This window comes from Parastagonospora nodorum, assembly GCF_000146915.1.
Source record: "Parastagonospora nodorum SN15 chromosome Unknown scaffold_3, whole genome shotgun sequence".
Taxonomy (NCBI): domain Eukaryota; kingdom Fungi; phylum Ascomycota; class Dothideomycetes; order Pleosporales; family Phaeosphaeriaceae; genus Parastagonospora; species Parastagonospora nodorum.
The window spans coordinates 763,842-783,659 of NW_001884551.1; the positions used below are offsets into that span (position 1 = coordinate 763,842).

General features: G+C 51.7%; 9 protein-coding genes across 9 annotated transcripts; 4 read left to right on the forward strand and 5 right to left on the reverse strand.

The window, feature by feature from the left end:
- Window positions 1-131: 131 nt before the first annotated feature.
- On the forward strand, window positions 132-1,717 carry SNOG_02184 (hypothetical protein; the record flags this gene model as incomplete). Its single annotated transcript, XM_001792747.1, has 2 exons — window positions 132-1,255; window positions 1,303-1,717. 2 exons carry the CDS (start codon window positions 132-134, stop codon window positions 1,715-1,717), a joined length of 1,539 nt encoding a protein of 512 aa, XP_001792799.1.
- A 167-nt stretch (window positions 1,718-1,884) lies between these two features.
- Window positions 1,885-3,996, reverse strand: SNOG_02185 (hypothetical protein; the record flags this gene model as incomplete). Its single annotated transcript, XM_001792748.1, has 2 exons — window positions 1,885-2,929; window positions 3,125-3,996. 2 exons carry the CDS (start codon window positions 3,994-3,996, stop codon window positions 1,885-1,887), a joined length of 1,917 nt encoding a protein of 638 aa, XP_001792800.1.
- A 255-nt stretch (window positions 3,997-4,251) lies between these two features.
- On the reverse strand, window positions 4,252-8,097 carry SNOG_02186 (hypothetical protein; the record flags this gene model as incomplete). The annotated part of the gene is made up of 4 exons (XM_001792749.1): window positions 4,252-4,404; window positions 4,452-6,718; window positions 6,773-7,967; window positions 8,050-8,097. The coding sequence occupies 4 exons, from the start codon at window positions 8,095-8,097 to the stop codon at window positions 4,252-4,254; spliced, it is 3,663 nt and encodes a 1,220-aa protein (XP_001792801.1).
- A 315-nt stretch (window positions 8,098-8,412) lies between these two features.
- On the forward strand, window positions 8,413-9,014 carry SNOG_02187 (hypothetical protein; the record flags this gene model as incomplete). The annotated part of the gene is made up of 2 exons (XM_001792750.1): window positions 8,413-8,546; window positions 8,591-9,014. 2 exons carry the CDS (start codon window positions 8,413-8,415, stop codon window positions 9,012-9,014), a joined length of 558 nt encoding a protein of 185 aa, XP_001792802.1.
- A 353-nt stretch (window positions 9,015-9,367) lies between these two features.
- Window positions 9,368-10,591, reverse strand: SNOG_02188 (hypothetical protein; the record flags this gene model as incomplete). Its single annotated transcript, XM_001792751.1, has 3 exons — window positions 9,368-9,839; window positions 9,887-10,490; window positions 10,545-10,591. The coding sequence occupies 3 exons, from the start codon at window positions 10,589-10,591 to the stop codon at window positions 9,501-9,503; spliced, it is 990 nt and encodes a 329-aa protein (XP_001792803.1). The 3' UTR covers window positions 9,368-9,500.
- A 1,054-nt stretch (window positions 10,592-11,645) lies between these two features.
- On the forward strand, window positions 11,646-13,609 carry SNOG_02189 (hypothetical protein; the record flags this gene model as incomplete). The annotated part of the gene is made up of 1 exon (XM_001792752.1): window positions 11,646-13,609. The coding sequence occupies one exon, from the start codon at window positions 11,646-11,648 to the stop codon at window positions 13,569-13,571; it is 1,926 nt and encodes a 641-aa protein (XP_001792804.1). The 3' UTR covers window positions 13,572-13,609.
- A 142-nt stretch (window positions 13,610-13,751) lies between these two features.
- Window positions 13,752-15,538, reverse strand: SNOG_02190 (hypothetical protein; the record flags this gene model as incomplete). The annotated part of the gene is made up of 2 exons (XM_001792753.1): window positions 13,752-15,379; window positions 15,451-15,538. The coding sequence occupies 2 exons, from the start codon at window positions 15,536-15,538 to the stop codon at window positions 13,752-13,754; spliced, it is 1,716 nt and encodes a 571-aa protein (XP_001792805.1).
- A 367-nt stretch (window positions 15,539-15,905) lies between these two features.
- On the reverse strand, window positions 15,906-17,679 carry SNOG_02191 (hypothetical protein; the record flags this gene model as incomplete). Its single annotated transcript, XM_001792754.1, has 2 exons — window positions 15,906-17,063; window positions 17,164-17,679. The coding sequence occupies 2 exons, from the start codon at window positions 17,677-17,679 to the stop codon at window positions 15,906-15,908; spliced, it is 1,674 nt and encodes a 557-aa protein (XP_001792806.1).
- A 1,106-nt stretch (window positions 17,680-18,785) lies between these two features.
- On the forward strand, window positions 18,786-19,773 carry SNOG_02192 (hypothetical protein; the record flags this gene model as incomplete). The annotated part of the gene is made up of 2 exons (XM_001792755.1): window positions 18,786-19,091; window positions 19,138-19,773. The coding sequence occupies 2 exons, from the start codon at window positions 18,786-18,788 to the stop codon at window positions 19,771-19,773; spliced, it is 942 nt and encodes a 313-aa protein (XP_001792807.1).
- Between the last annotated feature and the right edge of the window lie 45 nt (window positions 19,774-19,818).

The following is a 19,818-nucleotide window of genomic DNA, read 5'->3' on the forward strand; positions in this document are numbered from 1 at the left end:
TGCAGGTGTTCCTCTAACGCCCAAAGACGTGCGGACGCGTAGGCGGATGAGATTCGTAGAAGAATGGAGCACTTTATAAGTTAAATCCCCCCTGCTCTTTTCTATAGATCTGGATCACTCGCGGAGCCGACATGTCTTTGTCTTCTCAGCTCGTAGCTCTTCTCACGCCGCTCAACATCGTCCTTCTTCTTCTTTCCTACTTTCCCGTCACCTTCCTCTACCAAATCATCCACTATCGTTTCTTCCACCCCCTCCGTCACTTCCCCGGTCCATTCTGGGCCAGTGTTACGCGCCTCTGGATTGCTTACCACAATGTACAGCGCGACGAATGCGAAATCGAGCTTGCATTGCACAAAAAACATGGCCCAGTCTTGCGCATCACACCCACCCTCCTACTCGTCTCGGACGCGACAAAGTTGCCAGAGGTCTACACTCGTCAGGCGAACAAGAGCGATCACTACGTTACCGGCAGCTTTGGCGAGCAGGAAAGTTTGTTCAACATGAAGGAGCACAAGATCCACGCACACTACAGGAAGATCGCGGCCGGACCGTACGCATTCAGCAACGTCAAGAAAATGGAGCCACTGATCGACCATCGCATTAGCGAATGGCTAGCCAAACTCACCTCGCGCTTCGCAGAAACGGGTGAAGAGTTCGACTTTGCGCCTTGGGCAGTCTACATGGCGTACGATATCATCTCTGAAGTCGGATTCGGTGCGCCATTTGGCTTCGTTGAAAGTGGGAGCGATGTTGGTGGGCTCATTCAAGGCTTTCACGATGGTCTAGTTCCGTTTGGCCTCATGGCGCGACTCTGGCCGTTTACCAACTTCATCAAGAAGACGCCTTTGGACAAATATCTGATAGCGAAGCCGGAAGACGACTCCGGTATTGGAATGTTGATGCGCTTTCGCGACAAGCTGATGCATCAGCGCCTGCGCGACATCGAGGAGGGCAAGGTAAATCGAGTAGACCTTTTGCAAACGTTCATGGATGCTCGAGATGATCATGGCAAGTCACTCGAGATCCCGTATATCAAGGCCGAGATCCTATTGGTCTTGCTCGCGGGAGCAGATACAACAGGTACGGCTTTCCAGGCCATGATGGCATACATCATGGGCAAGCCAGAGGTCTATGATAAGATGATGGCCGAGATAGATGAGCAGACACGCAGCGGTAATCTCAGCGAGATACCAAAGTACGGCGAGGTGCTTCAACACTGCCCGTACTATGTGGCGTGCGTGAAGGAGAGTATGCGGTACGTCTCATCAATACCATTTGTTTTTCATCTCTGATGTGATCTAGTCTCTGCCCATCCGCGCCCACCATTTGCCCTCGTGTGGTTGGACCTGCGGGTATTACTTTGAACGGAAAATTTGTGCCAGCTGGCACGGAGATCACATGCAATCCATGGCTCGTGCACCGCGACACAGCCATTTATGGTGCTGACGCGTGTGAATTCCGTCCCGAGCGATGGCTTGAGGACGAGGAGCAGACAAAGCTGTACAATAAATACAGCATGACGTTTGGATACGGTGCGAGGGTCTGCCTGGGCAAAGACATCGCGCTCATGGAGTTGTACAAAGCGCCGCTTCAGTTCTTTCGCACGTTCACGCCCGTCGTAGATAAAAGTCGGCCAGGGAAATTCGTTGTCAAGGGCGGAGTGGGCTTTTGGGAAGATCAATGGTTGAAGTTGGAGAAACGAAGTGTGAAGAGGTGAGACTGGACTTCGCGTGGGTTGTTTGATGGTTCTTGCAAATTGGATATGTAAAGCTTTAGCTTTCAAACGACTCAGATGCCTGCGGGAAAGCTCTGCAAGTACAACAACTTGCTGTATCTTTCGCAGACCATGCCAAAAAGCATATCCACGCAATACCACGGCTCATGCTACTCTTCGGGCCACCCAGTGACCACTGCCCTCTTCACAGATACCACTGTCTCGTCTGTGCCAGCACCAGGTATCCCTTCATTGGTTAAAGTCGGCTCACCAAGCAACAACGCCTTTCCTACCAGTCTCCACTTGCTACCTTTTGTCTCTCCTTTTCCGGGTCGTAAAATCCACACCCTAAACGTTGCGCACGAAGCCCCAAGAAGATCAATCGGAACAGCGAGCTCGAGCTCGTTCATCGGACCTTTATCAGTGTACTGCTTGGGGTGCAATCCATTCACGAATGCTTGCGCAGACCCAGGCGTGGTGGATTGCAGGCGATGCGTGAAAGCGCCAATGTAATAAATGGATCTTGGATCCGCAAGCCAAGTCAAGAACAAATGGGCGTCTTCGAGAGTGAATATTGATGAAGGCGGGATACAAAGTAGTTCTGAAACTGGTAGGAGTTGTCGCAAAAGCTCTTGTGCGGCATCGTGGAAAGCAGGATGTGGCGTGAGCTTTTTGAAAATCGTGTCGTTGTAACTCGCTACTACCACGTCGCGCTTCAGCTGTTCCCATAGCCTGGCTATATACGCATATCCATTCATGAGGCAGCCTGCGAGGAATCTACGTCGACATTGATCGAGATCTTCGTCAGACCACTCCGATGTTGTGGGATCCGCGAACTTGCCAGGTGTATACTTCGCAGGCTGTACCGTTGGTATGAGTGAGGGGAACACTGTGTACGTAGTGCGAAGATTTTCTTTTGTGACGAGTTCCCAAGGCGATTTGAAGAAGATCATATCAAGCTCGATGTCTTCCGTTGTTATGCGATGAATGCCCTGGAGGTTCTTCAGATTGAAACTGGGAATCGAGGTGTGTGCCTGCCCAACCCCGCGACATAACCAGGTTGGCTTGTCGTCGAAGATAATCGGCTTCTTTTCGAGCTGATCCAATAGTATAACCAATGGATATATTTCGCCTCGTGCGAGAGCAAGCAAGCTACTGTAATACAGGACTCGGTCTTCGGTATCCAATTCTGGACCCAAGTACGCGAGCCCTAAGCTGCACATGTTTATAATGACCCTCAGCCGATCAGACAGATACAAGCTCCCCTGACGCACCACTCGGCTGTGTCGCGCCATCAAGCTACTCCTCAAATCGCTATCCCAGTCGTTTCCAACTCTTCCTACCCCACTGAAGATGTATTGGCCATTGAATCTATCTATGGGATTTTCGACGAAGTTGTGCAGAACGTACAATGCGTTAGCCATGATGAAATGGAGATTCACCCATTTTATCTTAACAGTCGATCCTCCAGGCCCATTCACAATGAATGTCGCATTGTGGATGATGTTACACTGTCTCTTGTCCGTCCAGGGACCATTGACACTAAATTCATGGAGACACCATGCCCGTTTCCACCAACGTGCCGCATTTACCTTGTTGTAGAAACTGATAAACACGTCTCTCTCAGTTTCTCCTGGTACCCATTTTGTTTCAAACTTCCTCTTGGTATTATCGTATTCTTCGTGAAGTTTTGCCTCTTGCTCATCGAGACAAACATCTTCTAGTAAGATCACGAGTCGGATGCAAGAGCGGTAGATGATGTCCATCGCTGCAACGGACTTGCCTTTGTCCAAGGAAGAGGTCTGGTCGATACAGAGTTGGTCCATCCAGATGCCTTCACGCGGATGATCTTTATCGGCCAAAATAGCTTCAACGAAGGGCTTACTTATCGGCCAGCTGCCATGCCTTTCATAGCCTGTCCGCAAAAAATCGCCTAAGCCCCAACAATAGGATATAGCGAGGTACTGTCGGGCGTAAAGACCACTCGTCGCATCGAAGGAAGAACGGGCTGAGGTGGGATAGATGAGGCGAAATGGCGTGTCCAGTATCGTTGAGGCGGTGCGCTGCACGAAACGCGATGCGTCGGATGGGTTCCATTTGGCCAAGTTCTCGAGTATGGAAGCGGATTCAAGGCTGCCTCGTTCCAACTCTGTAATAGCCTCTTCAAATAGTTCAGCCTTGTTCTCGCGGCTGAGAGTCAACTCGAAGAGATCTTCATCGATCTTCCTATGGGTAGCATCCCTCGATGACGGAGATGCATCAGCAGCTAGGACATCGGTCATTGTCTAATACTTGATCTTGACCGTCTATTGTGATTGTTTGTCGTTCTGCAGGCACGCACGTCCGGCGATGTTGTCTTCTTTGGCGCTCCTCAATCAGCCGAGTGCGGGGCTCGCTCCATGGTTTCAGCCTCGCGCCTTATCATTTTATCTATCGTATTGATCAGAGCTGAAAGCGTAAGCTAACGGGTCGGTCCGATTAGAAGGTTTAAATCACATAACCATAAAAAGATTAAAATATTGCTGTCCCGAACAACTCTACGCAAGTCTGAGTAACGCAAGATGTCCACCCGCTGTCACAGTATCGCCCGGCTTTACAAGTACCTTCTCGACCTTGAGCTTCCCTTCTTTCGCCACCGACTCTGGTGTTTTTACTGCAATCTCAAGCTTCATCGCCTCCAGTATCACGATCTAAATAGGTCAGCATCTAAGTTCCACTGCTAGTGCGTAACACTTACCACACTCGCTTCGTCAACCTCGTCGCCCTCATTTACTTCCACTTTCCACACATTAGCATCAACTGGCGCCTCAACGCCTGCAATCTTTGGATCATCGAGCAATTTCTCCACTGTGCTTTCGTCAACTTGATTCTCCGCCTTCTCCCGCCTCCACCTCTCCAGACTCTCATTCTCAGCTCTCGTCATCTCGTCTTGCGCAACTGCTTGCTTCTCTCTAATCTTCTTCACCTCCTCCGCAGTACTCTCAAGCAGCTTGTTATGCTCGGCCATGTCGAATTCGACCTCGTCATACTCCCACTCGAACTTGCCCGCCCTGAATTTTCCCAGCAAGACATCTAGCTCCTCTTCGCTGACCTGGTAGAATGTCAAAATGTCGAAGTCGCGGAAAATCCAGGGCTTGTCGTCGAAGCCCGGCTTGTAGCTATAGTAATCCCAGCACGGGACTGTGCGGCCAGTCATCTGGTAGCCACCAGGGGAATCTACGGGGTATATTGACATGCAGCTTCCTGCCCAGCCGACGGTGCCTTCGGGCGTGAAGACGCGACTTGGGTTCATCTTCGGTGCAGATATGCGTTGTCGCGGATCTACAGGTAGTGAGACAGTGTTACCGCAGAAGAAGCCGACAACAACGGCCATGAACTGGCCAGTGAGGTAGATGTCTTTTAGTTGTTGTGGTGTGAATGCATTGTTCTTCGCGACGAATGCGAGGTTATCTGGTAGGTAAGGCGCATGTGGACGTTGGTTTGTCATGTATCGCTGCGTCGCTTCGTCTTGCAGTTTCGATTCGAAGGAGATTGGCAGTTTAAAAACGCGAGTGGGAACTTTAGTCGTGCGCAAATCGCCAAGCTGAGCTTCGATGGCCTGGAGATGGGCGATGAGGTCAACTCGTGGCAGTTTTGTGCCATTATAGTAGATGAGAAGCGTGGTGCAGCATCCAACAGTGTTGTAAAGATTCGCCTCGATGGCTTCTGGGGCCGAATTGGATCTTAATGTATTCTCGAGCGCGGTGACACGACAGCGGTGATTGAGGTCGAAGGATTCATTGCCGTATTCCACGAGGATATGGTCATCACCGCCTTGACGATAGCGTACCCTGGGTGTATTCGCGGTGGCGTCCTTCTCCCAGATCACTGCTTTGCCAATGTTGCACTCGTGAAAAGTGACATGGCTGTTCTGCAGACTTTCCAGACTTTCCAGACTTTTTCCAGTATTCAGTGCCTGTTCTATCGAATCGAGGAAGTCATTGTTCCGCTTCCTCTTCTTCAACGCATCTTGCAGTCCCACTCGAATGTACTTTAAGGTATTGCCGGCCTTGAGCTGCCCAAGCTTCCACCAGTCCGCCTTTATGACGGTCGTACTGCTTGTGAAGCCACCAAAATTAGGGCAATCAACAGGAAAGATGCAGGGATCATCTCCCGTCCAGTTCAAGGTACCCAATGGATAGCCATATTCGATGAGGTTGCTTGGATGCGCGCCGCCCTCGCCACCGTCTTTCCGCGCCCACTTCGGCACGGGTCCGACAAGTCGTATACCACTTCGAGAGGCGTTGTGCGAAACCTTCCACTTCGTGTCATATATGGTCTTGATGAAGTCGGGATCGAAGTAGCCTTCGTCATGTGGGCCGACCATAGCGGAGATCTCCCAGTCTGATTTGTACTCCAATCGAAGATGCTTCGGCAACGATCTGGACATAAAGTTTGGTGGGAGCTCGCGAGTTATTTGTAACAAGTCACCTGGCGCAAGTGCTCGACCTTGATAGCCACCGATGGCGACAAGTGGAGACGTCGACTTGGAACCGAAATAGCTCGCCACCGAAGGAAAACCGCCGTAGATCGCAAGATATGAGCGACACCCACCGCCTGTAGCCTTGCCAATCTTGAGCTTTGAGCCGGCTTCAATCCTCACGCTCGTCCACATGGGAAACTCGTTACCGTCTACTGTCGCTTCCATCGGCGCACCGCATAAGGCAACGATTGCTGGGGTGACAAATCGCAGCTCTGGTCCACTCAAGGTTATCTCCAGGCCCTCCGTACCACGTGGATTACCGACTAGCATGTTTGCAATTTGGAAAGCCATTGGATCCATCGGCCCAGAGTGCGGTATGCCCTTGCCGACCGTTGGCCGTCCAGGGAGGTCTTGAATCAACGTATACGCACCAGCAGATATAACATCGATCGCATGTGGTGCGTAGATGAATTCTTTCAAGAAGCTGGTCATAGTGGTGCCCGCCCTGAACCGCGAATCATCCACGATAGCCGCGAGAAACTCTAGATTAGTGGGCGGTCCACATATGGAAGATTGAGTAAGTAGATCTCGTATACTGTCAATGGTCGCGTCGCGCGACGCTGAATGAACCATCACTTTAGCGATCAGCGGGTCGTAGTTTGGCGTAACACGAGATCCTGTAAAGACCCAGGTATCGATGCGGCTTCCTGGCACGTCCTTCCATTCTACTTTTTGTAACAATCCAGGCGAAGGCGCGTAGTCTTTCAAGGGATTTTCCGCATATACACGGGCTTCAATAGCTGATCCGGACGGCTTCGATGGCTGTAATTGCTTCAGAGCGGACCCGTCTAGCCCACCCTTGCCCGTCAGCTGGGCATCTGCTTGCTTCAACATCAGCTCGACTAGATCGACGTTGTAGCAAAGCTCTGTGATGCCGTGCTCGACCTGGAGTCTTGTGTTCATCTCAAGAAAGAAGAAGTCTCCAGACTTGTCATCGACCAGGTATTCAATGGTCCCTGCCGAGCCATACTTGATCGATTCCGCGAGGCGGACAGCTGCATCCCCCAGTTTCTCGCGCAGCGCAATGTTCCTTTCCACAAACGGACTTGGGCATTCTTCAATGACCTTCTGATGCCGCCGTTGTATAGAGCATTCACGTTCGCCGAAATGGATGGCTTGGCCCAGACCGTTGCCAAACACTTGGACTTCGATATGGTGACTTGCTGGGTAGAAGGCCTCGATGAAGACGCCGGGGTTCTTGAACAATGTCTTTCCTCTCGACTGTACCATGCGAAATCCCTCACGCACCTCTTCGATCTTGTTGCACGTGATGAGTCCCATGCCGCCGCCTCCGCCTGTGGCTTTGAGCATCACAGGGAAGCCAATGCGCTCAGCTTCTTTCACGGCCGCGTTTTCATCCTCGACAAGCCCCTTGGTGCCCGGCACGATTGGAACGTTTGCTTTCTCGGCTAGTGCTCGTGCGGTGTGCTTGATGCCGAAAGCCTCGATGGACTCTGGTGAGGGCCCCACCCACGCGATACCTGCATCCCCTACAAGACGCGCAAAGTGTGCATTTTCTGAGAGGAATCCATACCCTGGAATAATCGCGTCTGCGCCTTTGTCCTTTGCTATATGTAGAATCGCATCTTCGTCGGTGTATGCAGTCGCATTGCTGCCCGGTAGCAACACTGCTTCATCGGCATCGCGGACGTGCTGCGATGCCGCATCAGCCTCGGAATAAATGGCAACAGTCTTGATATTGAGCTTCTTCGCTGTCTTGCATATGCGAACCTGTGGAGTGGTGATGTCAGCCAGTGCTTATCGATAGCGAAACGGTCCGAGGCTGTTTGCACCTCGACGCGTCTTCACGTACCGCGATTTCACCACGATTAGCGATGAGTAACGTCTTCAACTTCTCCATATTCCAAAAGTGCTTTGCATGAAGGAATTCTGCTTCATCTGTTTGTCGTTAAACGGCTGATCATGCGTGATATCTACTTCGACCCCGCCCGATCGGTCTACCCTATCTTACGACAACCCCGCTGCGCGGATACGGCGACAATCGGATCTCCAACCAGACTCCAACTGCCCTCCAAAACCCCTCAGACCTCCAATTCCCATTGGCCCATGTATCCGACGTCACATGGGATGTGGGGGAAGGGATGAAGTCATTTTTGGTTGAAAAGAACGACGCGTGTAACCTTCTATTCGCGATGCACGATACACGATAGCAACAATGCCTGCCATCAAACACCCTGTCAAGATCAACGTCGACCTAGGAGAAGGCTACGGGAACTTCAAATGCGGTCCAGATGATGAATTAATACCGCTCATCGACCATGCCAACATAGCGTGCGGTTTCCATGCCGGGTACGTCACTTCACGCGCCCATGCAGCACTACTAACGCGTCCAGTGACCCATTGATCATGCACCAAACCGTCCTCGCCTGCAAGGAACACAACATCGCCGTCGGCGCCCATCCTGGCCTTCCTGATATCCAGGGCTTCGGCCGGCGCGAGATCAAGATGTCGCCCGAGGAGCTGACTGCCGCTGTCCGGTACCAGGTTGGCGCGCTGAAAGCGTTTCTCGATGCCGAAGATGTGCCGCTGCACCATGTGAAACCGCACGGCGTGCTGTACGGAATGATGTACAGGGACAAGGAGATTTGCAGAGCAGTGTATGAGGGCGTGCCAAAGGGAACCACTGTCTTTGGTCTTGCGGGCACGCTTCATGAGGAGGTTGCCAAGGAGATGGGACTGCCGTTCGTCGCGGAACTGTATGGCGATGTCAAGTACAACAAGGACAATACGCTGGTCATAGATCGGAAGAAGAAGTAGGTGGTGTTCAGTTCGCACTGTGAAAAATGCTGACACGACAGGGCATGGCAACTAGACGAAACGAAGAAGCACGTGCGAAGTCAAGTCGAGAATGCAACTGTCACGACAGTCACGGGCGAGGAGCTGAAGCTTCCGGTAGGCGATTACCAGGTGTCCATGTGCTGCCATTCAGATTCACCGGGTGCTGTGGACATTGTAAAAGCGGCACGCGAGATTGTCGACGAGTTCAACGGACGTTATTATCCGAACGAGTAGTCGCATCACTGAAGAATCAAGAATGCCTTTCTTTCTTCATAGGGTGGAACACACAAACATTAGACGAGAGGTTAATCCAGGTTGGTGTGAGAAACGCTCTTGATCATCGAATCGAAGTCTATTCTCTATGTAGTCTATACGATCGTGGTTCATACCTACGTCGTGCGCAAGCTCGTACAGAGCTCTCATGCCACGCAACGCAAGAGGTCGCCATCCTTCGCCATGACACACCTAGACAATGACCTTGTGAGGTGCCTCCTTCTCCTCGGGCTCGTTGAAGATATTGACGGGCCATCGGGGCTTGTTGGCAACATACGGAATGTTGAAGCGGCGGGGCTCCTTCTTGCCAATCTCCTCGATCTTCTCAAAGTCCTCTTTGGAAAGCTCAATCTCCTTGAAGTTCTCCTGGATGCGCGATGCAGTGACCGACTTGGGGATGACGCTGTGTCCGCCAACCTGTGCCCAGGCAAGGATGACTTGTGCGGGAGTGGCGCTGTTGGCCTTGGCGACTTCCTTCACGGTGTCGTGCTGGACGAGGAGAGGAAGGCCGAGCATGTTGTTTCCGAATGCCTGGTACAAAGTTAGTTGTATTCGTCAGGGTTGTCGGGTGTGCTTACAGAGTACTCGGTGATATGAATGTTCTTCTCCTTGCAGAACTGGATGAGCTCGGGCTGGAGTAGTCGCGGGTGGCGCTCGATCTGGTTTGCGGCGGGTGTGATGCCACTGCCATCGATGAGTGCCTGTAGGTGCTCCTTGGTGTGGTTGGAGACACCAACAGCGCGCGCCTTCTCCTTGGGCAGCTTGGTCATGGCTTTCCAGGTGTCGACAATGGAGATGTCGTCGAGCATCTTCACATCACCACTCTCTACCAGAGGGAAGAGCTGGCTGTGAGGTTTGCTTGGCTCATCAAATGCAACAGGGAAGTGAACGAGGTACAAGTCGAGGTAGTCGAGGCCAAGCTCAGCCAGGCAGTCGTCGAGAGCAGCGGGCACATCCTGTGGGCGATGTTGCGAGTTCCAAAGCTTGGATGTGATGAAGACGTCCTCACGCTTGAGGCCAGGAACAGCTCCGCCGAAAGCCTCCTTGAGAGCCTCTGCGATCTCTTTCTGGTTACCGTAGACCTTGGCGAGATCAAGGTGGCGGTAGCCGGCCTTGAGAGCTTCCAAGACGGCGACCTTGACCTGACCAGGCTCTGCTTGCCAGGTGCCAAACCCCAATTGACTGGTAATCTGCAGTCAGCAAGCTATCACGATGTAGGGCAGACAAGACACTTACGGGATGCTGGCACCGGTGTTCAACTTGACGGTCCTTCCGAGAGACATTTTGAAGTTATGTGAGGAATGGATTGACAGTCTGTGAGATTACTTGCGATTGTTTGTGGAGAAATTTGCAGGTGTCGCGGGGCAAACATTTATTTGGGGTTGAGATGGTGGGGTACGGGCTGTCACTGGTTCACTGGTGACATCAACGCCTTCCCCATCTCTGCCTAAGGAGCACGCCTAGAGACGGTGCCGAAGTTTTCCCGACTGCCGCGGTGTAAGAATACCACGCTGATGTTCTTCAAAGTGATTTGATTCGTGGAATGCCGCTCGCCGCTGCCGTAGGGCTGGGAAAGCTCCGATGCGGCAGCCATCCAAATCTGTCAATGTAGCCGCACCACTTTTTGCCCCCAGCCTAGCACGAACGCTTCGTTTTCCTTCACGTATTCATCTACGCGCATCAATAGTGCTCAACCGTATTGCTGCCAAGCTTCTCGTGTTGATCATTCGTATTTTTAGAGGCTCTGCGGCTAGACCAATGCCGCTCCTTTGCCTGCTTTGGCCGCGCGCTGCGACAACTGCTCCGCAATGTGTTGCTGTGCGAAGCATCTCACGCCTTCATTCATCGGAAACTTTCAGACGTGCGCAACCATTCTGCTGAGCTCTATCCGTTTGCATGCCTATGGGCGATTGTTCATCGAGACCTGTGCAGGTAATGCTGCACGAGGGTCAGGGATCTTGCCGTCTAGGTCCCGGCGAGATGCAGCGCTCGGAAGCTCATGCGCACACAATTTTTATTAATAGGAGATCTAGGGGCATACGCTCAACGTACCGACAGCAAAGTGAGCTGTGCGGATTGGTAGCCATTTCTTGGGTGGGCGCAAAACAGCAATACCTCGGTGGCATTATCCCGGTAATTGGAAGCCCAAGCTATCAGTGGGTCCTATACGAACTTCAGGAGTCTGCTGAACAATGCATTCATGGAGAAGAGTAGTCACTTAAAAAGTCCTGGGCTGTCCGCTTTCTTGTTTATCGTTCACGGTTTCGTTTCGTCCTTACCTAGTCCTTCGCTATTCCATAAGCTTAATCTGTTTTCTTTGATAAGTTTTGTCCCGTCATGGGAGCATACATCCGCAATGCGCTTTTCGCGCTCTGCGTACTCCCAATCTCTTTGTCACAAGTCTCTGCTGCACCATTCATTGGCGAGGACTATGGAATCGAAACACTGAAGTCTCTGGCCGCAGAACAACAGCTGGTTGAAGAGACCACGACTGAGCTGTCAAGGCGTCAGAGCAATGGAACGACCAATGGCTCAGGTGTCTTCTTCCGAGACTATAATGTTTGGTATCGCGAAGAGAACGGACAGGAAATCCCAATGTCCACGACTGGAACCGAGGACAGCCCCTTCGCCAACTACACTTACCCGTCGCCTGACAAGAAATACTTCGTCGTATTCCAGACAACGCCAGGCCAGGAACACATCGTCTCTATAGTCGAGTCGAGTCCTTTCGATCAGGTCCAGCCCAAATTAAAACAGTTCCAGTACCCGAAGGCGGGTGACAAAGTGGCTATTGACCGCCCACGAATGTTTGATGTGACCGCACGGAAGGAAGTCCCCACCGACAACACTCTGTTTCAGAATCCATACCAAATCAACACGTTGAATGGGGGGCAGAACAATGGGTGGAACAAGGAGGGCACTGAGTACCGCTTCCTGTACAACGAAAGAGGCCACAAGGCTTTGCGTATAGTTGCCATGAACACACGGGGAGACGTGCGCGCCATAGCCGAGGACACCAGCGACACATTCATCGACTATGCACACAAGTTGTACTACCAAGAGCTCACTAGCTCGAATTCGAGCGAGTTGATATGGGCTAGTGAGCGTGACGGCTGGAACCACCTGTACCTCATCGACATGAAGACCGGAAAAGTGAAGAACCAGATCACCAAAGGCGAATGGTTGGTGCGGTCTGTGGACTACGTGGACGAAGCGAAACGGCAAATCTGGATCAAGGTCTTCGGCGCAGTGCCGGGTCAAGACCCATATTATGCCCACCTGGCGCGCGTCAACTTTGATGGCTCAGACTTCAAGATCCTGACAGAAGGCGACGGCTCGCATTCTTGGACGTTTAGCGAAGACCGTACGACCTTCACAGACACCTGGTCGCGCATGGACATGGCCGCCATCACCGTCCGACGCGACGCCGAGACCGGAGAGAAGACGGCCGACATATCGGCAGGAAATCTTAACTTCCTCCTTTGGCCTATCCCGGAGCGTTTCGCTGCACCAGGAAGAGACGGCTCCACGATGATCTATGGCCTCATCTTCCGCCCCTACGAGATGGATAACAGCACAAAGTACCCCGTCATCGAGAAGATCTACGCCGGACCCCAGGACTTCTACGTGCCAAAGGAGTACATGCAGCACGATGAAGCGCACAGGCTTGCCAATCAAGGCTTCATCGTCGTCCTCATTGACGGCATGGGCACCAACTGGCGCTCCAAGGCCTTCCACGACGTCTGCCACAAGAACCTCAAAGACGCAGGTTTCCCCGACCGCATCGCCTGGATGAAAGCCGCAGCTTCAACGCGCTCGTGGATGGACCTCAGCCGCGTCGGCGTATATGGCGGCTCCGCGGGCGGTCAGAATGCGATGGGCGCGCTCCTCTTCCACAACGATTTCTATAGCGTCGCCGCCGCGGACTGCGGATGTCACGACAACCGTATGGACAAGCAGTGGTGGAACGAGGCCTGGATGGGATACCCCGTCGATGTGAGTTACGAGGAGAGTTCCAACGTGGCCAACGCGTGGCGACTACAGGGTAGTCTGCTGCTGAGTGTCGGAGAGCTGGATACCAATGTGGACCCCGCATCCACGATGCAAGTCGTAAATGCATTACACAATGCAGCGAAGGATTACGACTTGTTGTTTATGACGGGTGAGGGTCATGGTGTTGCGACTAATAACCCGTATGCGTTGAGGAGGACGCAGGATTTCTTGTACAGGAAATTGAAGGGTGCGGAGCCGCCTAGGTCATAGAGATAACATCAGTAGATAAATGCATTGAAGTTATAGACATACGTTTTGTGCTGTTCGCAACGCGGTACTAGCCCACAAGGCTGGCAAACAAAATGCTGCGTAACTCCCGCACCACATTAAAGCTGCAGCATGTAACCTACGCAGCTGCTGACGCTCCGCATAACATTCAATATGGTATCTTTAGATCAGACTACCAAAAAGACCATTCGAGTCGCAATCCGGATGCGCGGGCTCAAGGTGTAGAATCAAATGTTCTTCTTCCAGTAGCATGGCCTCAGCTTCCCTAAAATCTGACGAAATGAGTCCCAAACGGCTGCCCCACTTTCTAGAGTCCCCGCATAGTATGTGACGATGATACTCGCCGTTCCGACGGCGTGTGCTACCCTGTGGGTTCAACTTGTGGCGGACATCGAACCCCCACACGATGACATCGACGAATATTTCGACGCACGGCTTCGAATAGTCCGCTCTGAAAGGCTTACGTTCCATCAATCCTAGAAGGCCATATATCTTGTCTCGTGGATCTGAGCACTCCTGGAACCCGAAATCGTTCAAGGCTGTAAAGAGATCTAGCGACCTCCCATGGAACCGATCGTGGCGCAAATCCAGAATGTTTATCATAGCCCATCCGAGATCTTGGATGTGCGAAACATTTGACAGGCTGGAATTGGTTCGCATGGCGTAGATGTCATTCCAATCGAATTCATATGGACCAACCCGGAAGCTAACTTCTCTAGCAAGAACCATTTCTTGAATGATCCATATCCTTGACCAATATGTCGAATCTCCGAGGTATTTGAGAGCCTTTTGGATCTGGTCGCTGTGCACTTCAGACTCTTCACCTTCCAGGAACCTCTGCAAGGCATCGAGTGCTGCACATTCTTGTCCCGGAGGCTCACCAAGCCATGTTATGACCAAGTACGCCTTGCTGTAGATTTTCCCCATCATGTTAACCTGGTGATTCTTCTCTCGATTGCCACTTGAGCCATTCTCGGCTTGATCAATGCAAAGGGCATCTATCCAATACCAGTCGGCGCGTAGTGCTGGATCATCACGAACCTGACGCAAAAAGCACCACAGATTGCGACGCACCCAGAAATCTTGCTTGTGGAGGATGATTTTGACAAGGTCTGAATCATGAGAAGCGCCACCCCAGGTGTATGATAAGGCTGTGTAGTGAACGGATTTGCTATGAACCAAGCTCAGCGCAAACTTGCACCGGATGGGGGCGTCAGGCTCAGTCTGCAAGACTCGAACCAGGCGTATTTGCCGGCGACTGAAATCGATTGGTGGATGACGAAAAGCAGACTCTCGGTTACGTTTTTTGTCCAAGTCAAACATGGCTTCGGGCACGTGCTTCTCTCCAGACAGGGTGCTTCGACTGCTACCAGGTGTTGCCACATTATTCCGATGTTCTTTTTTCCACGATTCAGGCGGATATGAGCCTTGTGAGCTGTTCGGTCTGGAATATTCGAGGCTAGATACGCCGCCTGCGTGATCACCCCGCTTCGCGTAAGCAGGGAAGGGCAGGTGAGGAGGCGGAGCAAGGCTGTGTCCATATTGATGTTGGAAACTCCTAGGCACACCATGAATACTTGGGTCGTAGAAAGATTGACTGGGAGCATTCCATTGTGCTCCAAATGCGACACCACCAAGTGCGTGTGACCCTGATGCATGCCCTTCAAATTTGGCAGTGACGCTGGCAGCTGGCCGGAAGTACACATGCTGAAGACGCGAGGCATGTGCGTCGCTGGTGTTATACTCGAGTTCGCGCTTTCGCTTGTACTCATCCGTCGCGCCGAAGTTGCCTGTCGCAGCATATTAGCGCCGATAGATCTAGTGAACTACTGTCGGGCTCAACTATATACCATTAAATGACCATGATTGCGACATAGTTCCAATGGTTGTGAGAAGGCGAGGAGTGCAGCGACTACTTGATGAAGTTCAGCTGCGGCGCGAGATGACATGGCGATGCGCTATTTCATCCGGAAGTAGAATGCACTGAAAGCTCTCTAATACCACATGTCATTCTCATAGGCTCAAGATAGAAGTCCATCCACCATCGCCTTCAGCCTTTTCCAAAGGGCTATTTTTTGTTCGTTAGACTGTTGTCGCAGTCCTGATACGCCATTTGCATCTTGCTTATTCCTGCAATTTGGAGAACAACGTCCTCATCGGACAAAGACCACCGAGTACATACATCTTCACATTCCTATTAAATGATTATAATCAGTGACCTAAACTGCTTTAAGAATTTGTAGGCTGAGTCATTTCCATGCTGGATAGATTCGTTATAACTTGCGTTCACTATCGACGCGATACAAAAGTTATTCACTAACTCTTCACAGGATTGTTCTCGATGTGCACTTCCCCGCCCTTCTCTTCCTCTTCCTCGGACATCTTATTCTCGGCATCACGACCCCCATTGTCAGCAAGATCGGCTCCAGTTGGGTACGCGACCTTGTAAACCGTGTACCAGGAGCGTTCAAACAGCTTGTCCATGCTCTCAAGAGACCGGCCAGCTGTCTCCGGAAGCGCGAAGAACACGTACACCAGGGAGAAGCAGCACATGCACGCGAAGAATGCAAAAGCGCCGTACCGGTCGGTGGCAGCGAGTAGACTGGGCATCGCACGGGAACATCCAAAGTAGAACAGCCAGTGGAAAGCCATCAAAATCGAGACGTTGAGCGAGCGGATGCGAATTGGGAAGACTTCTGCTGAGACCAGATATGGGATCGAGAACCAGCCAATCGACCAGGCTACAGCGTGGATGAAGATGGCAACAATGCTGGCTTTGCTGGCTGCTGTCGCGCTCGCGCTGGCTTTGATTTGAGCCGCCGTGTCGCCGTTGGTGACACCAAGATATGCACCGACGAATGATAGCGTAAGGATTTGAAGGGTGATACCAAGCATGAGTGATCTTCGGCGACCGATGAAGTCGATGACGAAGATTGAAAAGATCAGGACCGACACAAACTTTACGATGGCGTAAAGTCCAGTTGCTAGGAAGCGCGCCTCTTCGCCCTCAATTCCAAGGTAACCGAAGATTGATGGCGAATATTGAGTGATGGCATTGGCGCCCGACCATTGACCAAACAGATGACAAGAGAACATGAGGACGAAGCGTCGGCGATATTCCGTTACTGTGAACGTTTCCTTCAGCAAGTCCCATGTTGTGGCACCGCTCACGGCTTCGATTTCGGCATTCAGCTGTCGCTCAATACCATTGAACTCTTCTTGTACGTATGGATGGGTCTCTGGTAGCTTGCGGAAGTTCGAGAGTACTCGCAACGCCTCGGTGGGCTTGTTCTTGGAAAGTAGGAAGCGCGGTGATTCTGGAGTGAACATGATTCCGATGCCCCAGATAATGGCTGGAACAATCTGAAGTGCTGTCGGAAGTTGCCACTGTAGTTCAGTACCGGCATGGTGTTTGGTGATGCCGTAGTTGAAGAAGAAGCCGAAGACGACGCCCAGTTGCTGGCAGCATGCGTACTGCAGGGTCAGCAACCCTCGGATGCTTCGTGGAGCAATCTAATGCGGTGAATTAGCAACTTATTGCGTGTAAGAAAGCAAGAGTGCATTCTTTACATACCTCAGTGATGTAAATAGACGGAATGACTGTTGTGGTACCGATGCCAATACCAGCAATGAATCGACTGGCGTACATTGCTGAGAGGCTGCCATTGGGGAAAGTCTGACCGAAGATGCCAGCAATGTATATGATGGTGAAAACCAGCATCGTGTTTTTCCTTCCCCATAGCTGCACAAGATTGATGCAAGCCAGACAGCCGAATACAGCGCCTGCAGTCGCGATCGAGACAAGCCATCCCTTGGTGTTGGCGTATTGCGCTTCGGTCTCGTGGTCAACGCCGAAGCGCTTCTTGAAGGTCTTTTGAGTAACGATAGAGGCAATGTTACCTGATACAACATTAGTACCAGAATTCTTCGAGGATACCCAGAGTGTGATGCATCTACCTTCGTCAAAGCCCTTTGCAACACCGGAGAAACTCCACACCGCGGTACAAAAGAAGAGCCAGACATTGAAAATTTCAGGTGGACAAGCTCGGACGGCTTCCACAGTCGCCTTGACGAGACTTGGTTTGCCCATGGTTGATCAAGCTATCGTTGAAGATTTTATACAGACCAAAAGGCTTCTGTGTTTAGAGCAAGCCACATAAGAGCTTTATAATCTAGCCATCATGCCCAGACCATGTCTTAGTACAAGAAGCACCAGCTCCAAGAAATTGCCCCTGTTGGACCTGATCCCGTGTCGCTTGCAGTAGCTGGATTTTGTGGGGTCCCCGCATGTTTGAGGGGAAGCTAGAGCCCGAAGCGCCCGAGAGCATCTGTCGGACACTTGCCGAATACACGGTCAACTGAATCATGTCATTCTTCGTGGTTCTCAGAGCTGTGTACAGTTTCGGGCATCACATGGACGCGAAGAGTTCGAATGATGTCAGCATGAGGAGTGTAGGACAGCGTCCAGCTGCCAACAACTATGAACCGTGCTCACTCCGCACACGCGAAGCCACACGTGTGAGGCAGCATGTACAGTTCCAGACGCTTTCCAATGATCAGAAAAGGTTCTGAAAGTAAGTGAAGATGACGAAGCACGTCGATGTTAGAAAGCCTTTGTGTATAATGAACACTACGTTAGCATAATAGAAGAGTAAAACGGCAGGCTATCGCTTTTGAAGGAGAGCGAGCCATAGGAGCAGTGCCACGGTGCCGAAGGGAATTTCGGCAGGAACGTGGCTGCTCCCGAGATCGATATATGTGCCGTGCGGCAACAGGTGGTTTGCGCTGGCCGAACGTCGATACCGGTTTTGAGGCCAGGTTTGTTGTTAGTGCTAAAAAGTTGCTAACAGTACCTGGCGAGCTTCTGAGTCTTGTGTGGGCAGTGCTGAGATAATTTCCCTCACTGCAACGAGGATGCATATTCTTCGATTCATCAGAAGCGCTTTAGTTCTGGAGATGAACACAAGAAAGCGTGATGTAGCTTCGTCGTCTTTCGGTACCTCCCGAAATGCTTCGAGAGCGAAATAGCGCCGTGCGGCCCCGCACCGAAAGCTCCCTGGTTAACGCCTGCTTCGTCTCGAGGACCAGCAACGTTAGACGCCACTGAAGCACGAAGTGCACGAAGTAGCATGTAGCGCATGCTGCATGAATAGGTGGTGGCATTATGCCCAGTGTTGCTCAACTCAATACCCAACCATGAATTTCTACGCGCCTCCACCTACGATCACGGCACAACTCTACGTCCGCATACCTGAGGAGCTCAGGTGCAAGGACCGCGAATCCGAATGGCGTGGTGGCTTTAGCCGGGCATTCCAGAACATCTTCTTAGAAGGCCCAGTCTGTACTACAACTGGGGATTTATATGTCGTTGACATTCCGTATGGGCGCATCTTGCGGATCTCGCCAACCAAAGAAGTGACTGTAGAGGCTGAGTGGGACGGAGAGCCAAATGGTCTTGCCGTGGATCCGGAAGGCAAACTCGCCGTTGCAGACTACAAACAGGTATGCAGCAGTGATTGCATGATTGATTGGTTAGTAACGATGAAAGGGCATACTCACATTTGATCCTGCCAGCGGTAAAGTAGAGGGCAGGCTGAAGCGCCGAAATCTCGAGCGGTTCAAAGGGCCCAACGATCTGGTATTCGACAAAGCTGGGAACCTGTACTTTACAGATCAAGGACAGACAGGCCTGACAGATCAGACCGGACGGGTTTATCGACTAGCGCCTGATGGCAGACTGGATACTTTGGTTGAGAATGGTGTAAGCCCAAATGGTCTAGTCCTTTCACCAGATGAGAAGTTCCTCTTCGTTGCCATGACGCGATCCAACGCTGTTTGGCGACTACCATTGCACGCAGACGGATCAACGAGTAAAGTTGGGTTGTTCTTCCAGAGCTTTGGCACTGCAGGACCCGACGGCCTTGCCGTTGACGAAGAAGGAAGCCTCTTCATCTGCCACCCGAGTCTTGGTTCAGTGTTCGTCGTTAATGCAGATGGAACACCAAAAGCTCGGATAATGTCAGGTACGACAGGCGTGAACCTTACAAACTGCTGTTTCGGAGGACCTGACGGAAAGAGGCTGTTCATCACAGACAGCCTGGAGGGCAACGTGCAATACATAGACTGGCACTGCAAGGGCGCAACAACAGTCCCAACTGTGCGCCAGCGTTCGTCGGCATTATAATGAGAATTCTTCCGGCTCCCGGGAGTCTGAATGGCAAGGACTAGT